The sequence below is a fragment of the Lagenorhynchus albirostris genome, chromosome 6 (genome assembly GCF_949774975.1).
Source record: "Lagenorhynchus albirostris chromosome 6, mLagAlb1.1, whole genome shotgun sequence".
NCBI classification, from domain to species: domain Eukaryota; kingdom Metazoa; phylum Chordata; class Mammalia; order Artiodactyla; family Delphinidae; genus Lagenorhynchus; species Lagenorhynchus albirostris.
Genome location: NC_083100.1, coordinates 55,653,360 through 55,665,880, shown reverse-complemented (window position 1 = coordinate 55,665,880; position 12,521 = coordinate 55,653,360). Strand labels below are relative to the sequence as shown.

At 42.0% G+C, this 12,521-nt stretch overlaps 1 protein-coding gene and 1 long non-coding RNA gene across 3 annotated transcripts in view; one reads left to right on the top strand and one right to left on the bottom strand.

Annotated features, from left to right (window-relative positions):
- The window catches only part of LOC132522278 (uncharacterized), a 136,630-nt gene extending 134,321 nt beyond the window's left edge, over positions 1–2,309 (bottom strand). For both annotated transcript variants that reach the window (XR_009541148.1, XR_009541147.1), the window contains exon 1: positions 2,193–2,309. This is a non-coding gene — a long non-coding RNA (uncharacterized LOC132522278). The remainder of the gene's footprint in view (positions 1–2,192) is intronic.
- Positions 2,310–2,396: 87 nt separating this feature from the next.
- AGPS (alkylglycerone phosphate synthase) overlaps positions 2,397–12,521 on the top strand; it is a 137,297-nt gene continuing 127,172 nt past the window's right edge. The window contains exon 1 of the mRNA XM_060152570.1: positions 2,397–2,665. Within this exon, the coding sequence (XP_060008553.1) occupies positions 2,412–2,665 (254 nt within the window). The 5' untranslated portion in view covers positions 2,397–2,411. The remainder of the gene's footprint in view (positions 2,666–12,521) is intronic.

Below are 12,521 nucleotides of genomic sequence, written 5' to 3'. Positions count from 1 at the left end.
TAAGTAATGAAAGTCAGTGCAATAAAGAAATTTGGTGCATGTTTCAGGAGTTAATTTCACTTTTTTTGTGTGCCTTATATTAGAAGAGATGTTGTAAATACAAATAAAGGCCACTCCATTTAAATTCCACATGTTATGGGTTCACACTTTGAATCTGTACTTATGGTCTCCTCTCCATGGGGATCTAGGTTATTAAGGGCCAAGTGTTCCAGGACTCAGAAGGAATAAGTTTGCAGAGATGGCCCTCCTGAATGTGATATCACTGAGGTTTTGCCTTTGGTGGGAATCTCAATGGACCACGCTTCATGTGAAACATTTGTTCCTCTTAGGTAGCATGAAACAAGTATCAGGGCACTCTGCTTGGGCTTTGCTCTTGTAAGGAGAGGGGTTAGGAAATCCTTCACCATGGTCACCTACATCACACTTATTCCATCTGATAGTATCACACAGTTTGTTTCCCACATATATGCTAACTCCTAACTAGCTAATTCTACCATGTAGATGAAGCATAGGCTTAAATACTTTTGCATCTCATAGCACATGAGTTAGTTACGTAATAGGCTCTCAACAAGTGTTTTTACTGCCTACATGTGTTTCATTACTGTACACATATTTGAAATATATATAATCAGCAGTTTTTCCACAGCTATAATGGTTTATACCAAAACTGTAATTTTGGATCACATCAAGTTTTCCATCACCCAGGAGAAAAGGCTTTCTGTTATTCTGTTGATATCGGCAAAATTTATAAATTTTGTCTCCTGAGAGTTGGCAAGAAGCATGTTCAACCTCAATATGGAAAAGACTGTGGAAGTCAGTTAACTACATTTACATTTAAGGCATGCAAATAGTATTAGACTGAGCTCTCTGGGAGTCAAGCAAAAATTAATAGATCTGTTTTATTCCAAAAAGATTCTGAGGAAGTTGTTGCTTATACAGCATTTTGGCTAGAAATCTATGAATTTTACATGATTGCAAGCAAATGTGCTAGCTGGTGTTTCAATGTTGTTCTAGAAACATCTAGATAGGGTGTGAGAAGCTCAAAGACTAGAGTTGCTGAACTCTCAGACTTGAGTGTTTTTCCTTAGAGCACTCAGCAATTTACTAGTGCTGCCCCCTTTTTTCACTCCTAGTCTATCTGAAATAGCCAATGGTTTGAAGCAGCAGCTAAACAGGAGTGGGGCTCAGTGATTCTGTAGTTAGACTGGACGTTTAACATTGAACTCTCTTTTAAGATCTGGAGATCAGGCATACAAACCAAGTCCTCTTCACTGTTGCCTGAATTGTCTCAGAACTATTAAATAGTTCTTTTCTATCAGTCAAATAACTCCTGGAATATCTTAACTCTCACAGAGACTGTGTTAACAAGAAGGTGGCTCTTCAGAAAGGAGGTGACTTCACTGGGCTTAGAATGCTTATGGCAATCCTTTCTCTTGCCATTCCCAAGACTTATCTTTTACACATTATGCAAAAAGGAACTCTACTTCTGATGGCTGAGGTCTGCAAGGCGGCTTATAAAAGTGTATCTAATCAACTGGCTGAAAACGATTGTGGAGCACTGTCCTACTGATATGCCCCTAATTTCACCAGGTGCCACTCTCCAGAAATGAAGTCAATTTGTAGATAAATGAGAAGTCTTAAGAGCAGCTGTAGGGTAATTCTATCTCTAGCAACACAAAACTTTGGCACCATTAGGGAAAGGAAGGGCGCAGCACCCAGTAACCACGGAAAGAGAACCAAGGTTGCAACTTAGCATTAGCATTTACTAGCTGCACGCCCTCGGGCAACTTAGTGTCTCGGAGTCTCAGTTTTTTCATCTGTAAAATGGAGATTGCTTACTTGAGATCTAGCATTAAGCACTGTGCCAGGCACGAAGTAGGCGACGAGAAAATGATAGCTATTTGCTCTAATGGTTATAGGCACGAATCAGTTTTGAGTTAGTTTAGTGACTCCGCAGGAAGGGAGAGCAGAGGTGGAGCAGCAGGAAAGGATGGCGTTGGTTCGCTCGTGAGGTCCCCAGCACCGCCCTTGTCTCCTGCTCCGAGGCGTTTGCTCCCGCAAGCTACTCCAGAGGCTCAGGCCACACTCGAGGAGGCCACCCAGGGCACTAGGACACCTCGGGGACGCTTGCGGTTTGACTCCCGGTCTAGCCCATCCCGGGCCGAACCAACCCCGGGACTGCTCGAACTCACCTGCTTGACAGGTGTCGGAGGTCTGGGGCGTGACCGCGGAGGCGGGCGGGTGCGGTGGGCGGGAGCTGAGACTATGAAGCTCCAGGCGCATGGCACCCGCCGCCCAGTCGCCGCGGTGGCTGCCGGGATGCGCCGCAACGAATGGTCGCGCCGGGCGCAGCTTTGAGTGACCTTTCACCCGCGCCCAGCGGTCCCGGGCGGCGGCACAAGGCGGAAGCCATGGCGGAGGCGGTGGCTGCGGCTGCGGCGGGCGGGACGGGCGCGGACGCGGGCTCCGGTTCTGCAGCGGACAGGGAGCGGGACCGCGCCGGGCGGAGGCTGCGGGTTCTTTCGGGCCATCTGCTGGGCCGGCCCCAGGAGGCTTTGAGTACCAATGAGTGCAAAGCGCGGAGAGCGGCGGCAGCGGCGGCCGCCACGGCGGCGCCCACTGCCACTCCCGCCGCGCAGGAGTCGGGCACCATCCCCAAGAAGCGGTGAGTAGCGGCTCTGTGGAGCGAGCTGCCGGTGAGGGACCAGTCCGGGCCTGTGCTGCGGGAGGGCACCGGCGAGATGGGAAGGGAGGTGACACGGGTGGGTGGAAGGCATTCGGGTTCCAGAAAGTGCGGACCATCTCGTTTTTAAGAGAGCGTGGATGAGACCCTGGACTCTCAGGAAGGGGGACGGATGAAATGGTGGATTTTGGTCACTGTTTGAGAGTAGTAGACCTGAAGAACTCTTATTGGGGAAGGCTTTCAGGGGACCCTTTTTCTTGGATTCATAATGCGAGAAATTCATTCTCTGTATGGAATTAATACTTTGGAAGCCAAGGTCTTGGAATAAATAGAAGGGGTTTTATTGTGATCCTCTAAAAAAATTTAGGTTCGTACCAAATGATGGATCTCTTCTAATTCGCTCAAGCTTCGGTGCGGGGAGAAGTGGTTTCTGGAAGAAGGTGCTGCTGACTGGTTTCTGTGGGGTAGATTTCTGCTTGCTTAGGGACATGGTCTTTGACTTTGAGGGAGGAAATCGAGGGGTGGGTTAGAAGCAATAAACAGCAGACACTAGTTAGTGATTTAGGGTGTGGTGGTAGCTACGGAGCTCTGGTGTAACCAGAAGGTGAAAGATCCTTGTCTGTGGTTGAGGTTGTTTGTAAGACATCTTGACTACGACTTTTTGGCGAAATGTTAAGCTCTGATGGAAGCCACAAGGAAAAGCTATTTTTTGAGTTGTGGTTTTGTCAGCATGGATAAACTTTTAAAGTGGAAAAAAAAGTTGCTAATGTTTAATGTGTACTTTCAGTGTGCCAGAGATTGTGCTAAATCTGTGATTTTTTTTACTCCTTTTCAAACTATGAGATAGGTGCAGTTATCTCTCATTTTACAGATGAAAAAATAAACAAGATTTAGAAGCCTGCTGCAGGATTGGCAGGTACACTGTGTGGCAGGTTAGATTTCGAAAGTGCGTCAAGTTGACTTTAGGGCCAAATTCTTGAGCAGTACTGCTTCCAATGAATTCATTCATTAATTCAACATTCATGAGTCCTTCCTTCAATACATGCTCACTGTACTAAGAATAGAGAGATTTTAAAATGCAGTATTTACTCCTAAGGAACTGATAGCCTAGTAAAGTAATGTTATAACACAGTGAGATAAGAAACTTAGCTGATAACCATAGCAAATAGTCACTTAACCCAGATTTGGGTATTTATTTGTTAGGGCAAAGGCTTTCCAGAGTAAGGATTGCCTGAGTAAATCTTGAAGGTTGTATTGGAAGGAGCCTGCCAAAGGAGAAGAGCTTTTTTTTTTTTGGCTGCGTTGGGTCTTTGTTGCTGCGTGTGGGCTTTTCTCTAGTTGTGGCGAGAGCGCTACTCATCGTTGCGGTGCGCGGTCTTCTCATTGCGGTGGCTTCCCTTGTTGCGGAGCACGGGCTCTAGGCACGCGGGCTCAGTAGTTGTGGCGCACGGGCTTAGTTGCTCCGCGATATGTGGGATCTTCCTGTACCAGGGATTGAACCTGTGTCCCCTACATTGGCAGGCGGATTCTTAACCACTGCACCACCAGGGAAGTCCAGAGAAAAGCATTCTTGGTGGAAAAACTGTGTTCACAGGTAAAGCAGTGAGAGGTTGAATTGCTAAGAGTTAAGTGTTGCAGGAGGAGGTGAGAATGACTTGGGATGAGGGTTGGAGATGTGGTCTTGTTTGCAGGATTTTATGTGGGGTAAAACATAATTACATTTACCTTTTAGAAAGGTCACATTGAGGATTGAGTTGAAGGTTTAAACAGCTGAACATATAGTTTCTGGAAACATAGATCTGAGTTTGAATTTCTCCTTCACAATTCCAGCTGCATGACTTTGGGCAAGTCACTTAACCTCTCTCAGAGCTTTAGACCCCTCATCTTTGAAAATGAGGACAATAATTCCTGCTTTGCATTGTTGCTGTGAGAATTGGAAAATATAAAGTGATCAAGCGCTTAGTGCAATGCCTGTTTCATAACCCCTCAACAAATGGGAGATGCAGTTTTGATTGAGTCCAGAGACAGGGAGACCATTTAGAAGACTATTATCCTAGTGAGAAATGCTGTGATTCTGAACTAGGGCATAATGTTTGAAAAAGTATTAGGAGGTAAATTTTCCATAACTTGGTTACAGAGTGGTGGGGGAGGAAGGAATTAAGAATCACATCTTGGCCTCTGGCTTCATTTGAAGTTATATTAGCTGTGACTGGATTTAAAGCTTTTAATTTTTCTAATGGCTTAATGTACATTTATGTCCATTCATTTGTGTGCATCTGTGTGATTGTACATTTATATGCAAGTTCACTCTCTCAGAGCTAAGTAGGTAGGACAGGTGTTCCTTAAGGCTGGTTTTAGGGGCCTTTGTCTGTAGCATTTGGAGAAAAATAGTAATGTTTGGAAGGCACATTGGGGTAATGGATGAGGCTTCTCATGGCTGAAGGTGACTGGTCTGGGAGGCCTTCTGTGGCTGTTCCATGGACTGAAGTCCCAACTGTATGTAATCTATGCTATCAGTGGCTCTGGTCTTTCATTCAGGATTATGTGTGGCTAGTGGTAAAATTTAATCCTGTACAACTTTAAAGTTTGAATCAAAATATGAGGGAACACAAAAACTTGTATTCGATGGAACATCAGAAGCTTCTTCACAGAGTGATCTACTGCTTAGCTGGGGCTCAGTTTGCCAGCACCAGAGTTGAGCCTAAAGGGAAGGCAAGTGATGGAGCAGGAAGGAGCCAGTGTGTATATCTAGTAAAGTGTTAGTGTGACTATATGTCATTATTTTGGAAGCATTTGGTGATGTGTATTAGTCGTATAATTCCTTCTCTTTTATTACCCTGGATGATGTCATTGGTTGTAATTCTTTTATCTCATGACTGATTATCATCATGGAATTGGAGGAGTAACTTCTTGAAACTCCATGCTTTTATTCCTCTTACAGAGTAGTCATGCATGTTAATTTACTCAACATTTATAGAGTAGTTGCTTTATGACATACTGTCTTAGGTTCTTAGGTATTGGAGGTAAAGAGATGATAATAGTCCTTGGCCTCAAAGAATTCAGTATAGAAAGGGAGATGCACATGCCAGTACATTTTGAGTAGAGTCAATGTAGATACAGGTATAAATGCAGCACAAAGGAAAGAAAGAGTGATATACTTTGTCTAGGGGGTCAGGGAAAGCTTTCTGAAGACGGTTTAAAAATATGGATGATAGTGTGGTAGGTTGATTGGAAGGTGAGGGGAGTTTGTATTCCAGACAGAAGTTATAGCATATGGCAAAGCAGGGGGCCGTGAAAGTGCATCTTGTATTTGGGTAACTAAATAATTCAGTATTGGTAGAGGTGGGAGTAAAGTGAAAAGAGGAGGGCATAAGCAGGTCATGGAGGCCTTTGGCCTGTAGTTCATCAGTCCATTCATTCTTTCACTCGTTTATGTGTGAATGTTTGCTTACTATGCAACACATAACTGAACAAAAACTGCCGTTATTGGGCTTCCTTGGTGGCGCAGTGGTTGAGAGTCCACCTGCCGATGCAGGGGACACGGGTTCGTGCCCCGGTCCGGGAAGATCCCACATGCCGCAGAGCGGCTGGGCCCGTGAGCCATGGCCACTGAGCCTGCACGTCCGGAGCCTGTGCTCCGCAATGGGAGAGGCCACAACAGTGAGAGGCCCGCGTACCGCAAAAAAACAAAACAAACAACAACAAAAAAACCCCTGCCATTATGGACGTACATTCTAATTGGAGTGGAGATAGTGAACAGACAAGTAACACAGTATGTCAGATGATGGTAAGTATGATGAATAAAAATGAAGCAATGTAGGAGGATAGATGATGGAGAGCCCTTGAAGGAATTAAGCCAGGAAGGGACATGATCAGATTGGGTTTGGGTTTGAGAGCAGTCACTTTGGCTACAGTGTTCGGAATGGATTGGAGAAGGATGAAGACGGATATAGGAAGATCCGTTCGGGGAGGCTGTTGTAGCAGAACAGGTGAGAAATAATGAAGGATTAAACCAAGATGATGGCAGTGAGAATAGAGAGGAAAGGATGGATTTGCATTTTGGAAGTTAGTGCATTAGGTGATATTTAAAACCTGTTACACTTGTCACATGGTCTCCTATGAGTTGGTTCTAATTACTTCTGTCCAGGAACATATATTCTCATTATTTGAAGTTGCAGAGTAGAGTTTTGAGGATGATGGTTTACTTTTGGACCTCTGTTTTCCTTTAAGTGCATGTTACTCCATGAACAATTTCTTTTTGCTCTTGCTTCTGAATGGAGTTTTAGATTCCTAAAAATCATAATAAATGTCAACTAAATATGTGACATTTTTATGCCTTGGTTTTGGATTTTTTCAGTTTTTTTTGTTTTAAGTTACTGTAATGTTATGAAAAAGAGAAGGAAAAAAGCCCTTGTTCACATCTGTCTCTCCATACTGATAACCACTTCTCCAGTTGTAATTTTGGCTCCAACTTCTTTGTGGTTTGCGTTAGTCAAAACTGTTCTATGGCAGTTTTTACAGAGGTTATAAACTCTTATGTTTCAGATCAAAAGAATATCTGATTAAGAAAGCTATTAATTACTTAATTTACTTGCCCATACTGTTACTTATACACACCATTCTTTAAAAAATAATGTATTATTTAACACCTACCAGAAACCTTGGTAGATATTTTCCAGAAGGAAAAACCTGAGTTAACCTCTTGTAAATGTTTCCCAGGAGGACATCTGAAGCCTGTAAGAGCTGATGCATTTCTGCAACAAGGTTATTTGCACAAGTGACCTGACGTATGATTTAACGTCATTTGGCAAAATTAGAGCTTATTTTAGTAGTTATGCTGAATGAAATACTTAGCCTGCATTGAGTTCCTAGCTAGGAATTCTAGTAATAGTAGTAATAGGAGTTTTTTTGATTAAGTCCTAATATACCAGGTACTCTGCTGAGGCTTTACGTACATTATCTCATTTAATTTTCAGAGTAGCTCTGAAAAGGAGGTGACACTGTATGTGTATTATGGGTGAGGAAGTAGAGGCTTAGAGTAGTTAACTTGTCTAAAGTCATGCAGTTACGAAATAAAAGAGACAGCATTTCAACTCTGATCTGTCTTCCTCCAGAGGCTGCATTTCTTCCCCTATGCGATATTACTGCACTTGATGTTGTACTCTAGGGGAAATTACCTACTTGGTTGTCATCAAGCTGTTTTCTTTGTCATCCAAGTTGCAAATCTTTTGTTATTGAATAGATCATGATCATATACAGTGTCATAATTAAGAGAACATTAGTTTATATTGTACTTATTATATAAATTATAAAATATATGATCCTGTCAAAATGAAATTCATAATATATACAATGGAATATTACTCAGCCATAAAAAGAAACAAAATTGAGTTATTTGTAGTGAGGTGGATGGACCTAGAGTCTGTCATACAGAGTGAAGTAAGTCAGAAAGAGAAAAACAAATACCGTATGCTAACACATATATATGGAATCTAAAAAAAAAAAATGGTTCTGAAGAACCTAGGGGCAGGACAGGAATAAAGATGCAGACATAGAGAATGGACTTGAGGACACAGGGCAGGGGAAGGGTAAGCTGGGACGAAGTGAGAGAGTGGCATGGACATATATACACTACCAAATGTAAAATAGACAGCTAGTGGGGAGCAGCCGCATAGCACAGGGAGATCAGCTCGGTGCTTTATGTCCACCTAGAGGGGTGGGATAGGGAGGGTGGGAGGGAGACGCAAGAGGGAGGAGTTATGGGGATATATGTATATGTATGGCTGATTCACTTTGTTATAAAGCAGAAACTAACACAACATTGTAAAACAATTATACTCCAATAAAGGTGTCTAAAAAAAAAAGAAAGTATTATGCATTGTTTAAAATGATAGACCAACCTGTTTCCTTTTGTGAGTGAATTTTGCCATTTGACTTGTGAGAGAAAATGGTGTCGAGAATAAAAGGGAAAGAGGAGGAGGAGGACTGTGGAAGACTCCAGATCAGAGGAGAAAGGAGGAGAGGAGAAGAAGTAATGGGGGATTTACTGCCTGGGTGTAAATTAACTATCTTTGGACTGTAAATGAATAAGAAACCCTGAAGACTTAATCTCCATATTTGGTATCATACTTCTCTTAGATTGGAAGTATCATTTAGAGATGGACCACATCTTCTGTAAATAGACTTCATTATGTCAGGAAGTTTCTACTATAGAGCCATCTACCTTCTGGTCACTTAATAAAAATATCTACTAATAAATTAAGTGATCTCTTTTTAGGATGCAGAGTAATGGAGTGCTGTTGTAGTCAGATGAGATACTTTATGGAACCGTTTAAAAGCAAGTGCTGGGGCTTCCCTGGTGGTACAGTGGTTAAGAATTCACCTGCCAGTGCAGGGGACTCAGTTTCGATCCCTGGTCCAGGAAGATCCCACATGCCGTGGAGCAACTAAGCCCGTGTGCCACAACTACTGAGCCTGTGCTCTAGAGCCTGTGTGCCACAACTACTGAAGCCTGTGCGCCTAGAGCCTGTGCTCCGCAACAAGAGAAGCCACCACAATGAGAAGCCTGCGCAGTGCAATGAAGAGTATCCCCGGCTCGCCACAACTAGAGAAAGCCTGCGTGCAGCAAGGAAGACCCAACACAGCCAGAAATAATAAATAAATAAATAGCAAGTGCTAAGCAAGTATTACTCCTTTTGGTTTTATTTTCTTATTACTGAAATAAGATACTAATAATAAACTAATCTTCAACAGATTATGTTAATTTCAAATCCAAACCAAATTAAGGTATTCTAAGTAGGGTTTACTCTCTTTATTTGTTGGGCTTTAGGGGTAATATTTAGTTATACCTCTGTCCCACATCTGAGTTCAGAATCAGTTGAGAAGTAAGAGTCAGAATATAGACAGATGGAGTAAAAATGTCAGCTTTATTACCAATAAAGCTGGTTGGAGTATATGGCTTGGATCTGGGCTACCTAATATTTACCCTGAATTAGCTATGCTCAGTCACAGGCAGTGCTGGACCACAGATTTCCTCTGCAAGGGCAGAGTTGGCTCTGGGAAACCTCATACATGGCACTGAGAGTCTAGAGTATAACCTCTCCATAGCCGATAGATTGGAGAGAGAGAAAAACAGCTGACCCCACGTGCTTAGTGCCTCCTCTCAGAAGCCACTAACCAGGTAAGTCACTCTTCCCATGAGAAAGAGTGAATGTGTGAGGGCTGGGAAGAGGCCAGGACTGTTACCTTTCTGAAGTCCCTGCATGTGGGAAACTGGAGGCTGGAGAATGGAGGTTTTGCTGGAATGTTTTTGGAGAAATTAAGGGAAAGGGCTGAAAACTTTTTGGTAAATAAACAGTCTTCCACCTTTATCATTTGCATGTATTATCCACGTTGCCTACTGAATATATTATAGTTTCCTTGGTAGGGCAGTTAGCGTCCTCCAGGAGGATCTGTCTAAATCAGCCTTTCCAAGCTGTCTCTTATTTCCTTGATACCTACTGTGTACTCTAGCTACATACCAGAATTATTGCTGTTACCAGAACATGGTCTTCCCTTCCCCTTTTCTTTTTTTGATATGTTAGTGTGTCTCAAAGTATAGTACACATAGCACTGATGGTCCTGAGGTAATTTGGGGTAGTACAAACCTTATTTGGATAGTTATAAATGTTTGTATATATACTTATTTTTGTTAACCTTTATTGAACTCTTACAAATTTATTATAAAAGTAAATGCATAAATCTGAAGTTTACAGCTTACTTTTTTTTTAAATTTTATTTTTGGCTGCATTGGGTCTTCGTTGCTGTGCATGGGCTTTCCCTAGTTGCGGCGAGTGGGGTCTGCTCTTTGTTGTGGTGCATGGGCTTTGCATTGCAGTGGCTTCTCTTGCCGCGGAGCATGGGCTCTAGGTGCGCGGGCTTCAGCAGTTGCAGCACACGGGCTTAGTAGTTGTGGCACGCAGGCCCTAGAGCACGCAGGCTTCAGTAGTTGTGGTGTGTGGGCTCAGTAGTTGTGGTACGCGGGCCCTAGGGTGCACAGGCTTCAGTAGTTGTGGCGTGCGGGCTCAGTAGTTGTGGCTTACAGGCTCTAGAGTGTAGGCTCAGTAGTTGTGGTGCACGGGCTTAGTTGCTCCGCAGCATGTGGAATCTTCTTGGACCAGGAATCGAACCTGTGTCTCCGGCGTTGGCAGGCAGATTCTTAACCACTGTGCCACCAGGGAAGTCCCTTTGCTTAGCTTTCTTAAAAGAAAAACATTAATGTCTGACTTTGATTCTCTTCTCTCAAGCATTCATATATTTAATTCTAGGTCTTTCTGTAGTTAAAATATGCTTACTCATTAAGGAAGGCTGTTAACATTCTAGGTAACTGCAGTTACTTTTGACAAGGGAGTTTTGCCTCTTGAGTGAGATCATCTTAACACTCACTAAGAAAAATACTGTGTTGTAAATAATATTTGGCCTTGCCAGCATATCTCAAGTTACTAACCAGAGATTTGGGTCAGGATGCTGACCGGATTCTTGTCAGTAACTTTACTGGGACTCTCCAAACTCTATTTATAGTTGCCATGTCAGCCACCTCATAGCACCAAGTGGGGAGCGTTCATGTATTTCAGGACCTTGTAATCAAGTAATACGAATTATTTAATTTTTATATTCACAGTTTGCAACCACAGATTATGTGGTTGGATTTTTCATTTCTTCTAAAGACGTTTGAACTTAATAGGAATCCAGCATCAGGGATATTAAAATGACACCCACTTGAATTCTATTCTGCTGTCAACTCATATTTTATAAATTACTGTCCACTAGAGCTTTCTGTGATGATGGAAATGCTCTGTGGTCTTCACTGTCCAATACGGTAGCCACTAAGCACATGTGGCCATTAAGCACTTGAAATTAAGGGGCCATTAAGCGGCTAGTGTGACTGAGGAGCTGAGTTTTAAATTTTGTATACTTTTAATTAATTTAAATTTAAGTAGGCACATATGGCTAGTGACACTATGTTAGCACAGCTATAGTTTGAAACTTAACTCATTATCTATCTTTTCTTGTTCCCAAATGAAGTTACTGTTCTGAATTTTCTTATTTCTCTAAATATTAGCACCAGTTCTGTAGTCACATCCTTCAGCCCTTACTCTTGAACGTCTTTCCATTTTTTTTTCTTTTTTCCAACTTTTAAAAATTGAAGGATAATTGACTTAACAATGCTATATTAGTTTCAGGTGTACAACGTAATTATTTGATATTTTTATGCATTACAAAATGATCACCATGTTAAGTCTACTTATCATCTGTTACCATACAAAATTATTACAATATTACTGACTTATAATCCTTAATTGTACATTACATCTCCATAACTTAATTTTTTTTAATAATTGGAAGTTTGTATTTCTTAATCTCCCTCACCTATTTCACTCATCCCCCGCAACCCCCTTCCCTCTGGCAACCACTATCAGTTTGTTCTCTGTATTAATGAGTCTCATTTTTTAAATTTTATGTTTGTCGTTTGTTTTTTAGATTCTACATATAAGTGAAATCATGCAGTATTTGTCTTTCTCAGTCTGACTTATTTCACTTAGCATAATACCCTTTAGGTATTGTCGTCACAAATGGCAAGTCCATGTCGTCACAAATGGCAAGATTTCATTCTTTTTTATGGCAAGTAATATTCCATTGTGTGTGTGCCATATATTTTCCTTATCTGTTCACCTATTGATAGACACTTAGGTTGCTTCCATATCTTGGCTTTTGTAAATAATGCTGCAATGAACATAGGGGTGCATATATCTTGGATCATATGGTGGTTCAATTTTTAGTTTTTTGAGGAACCTCCATA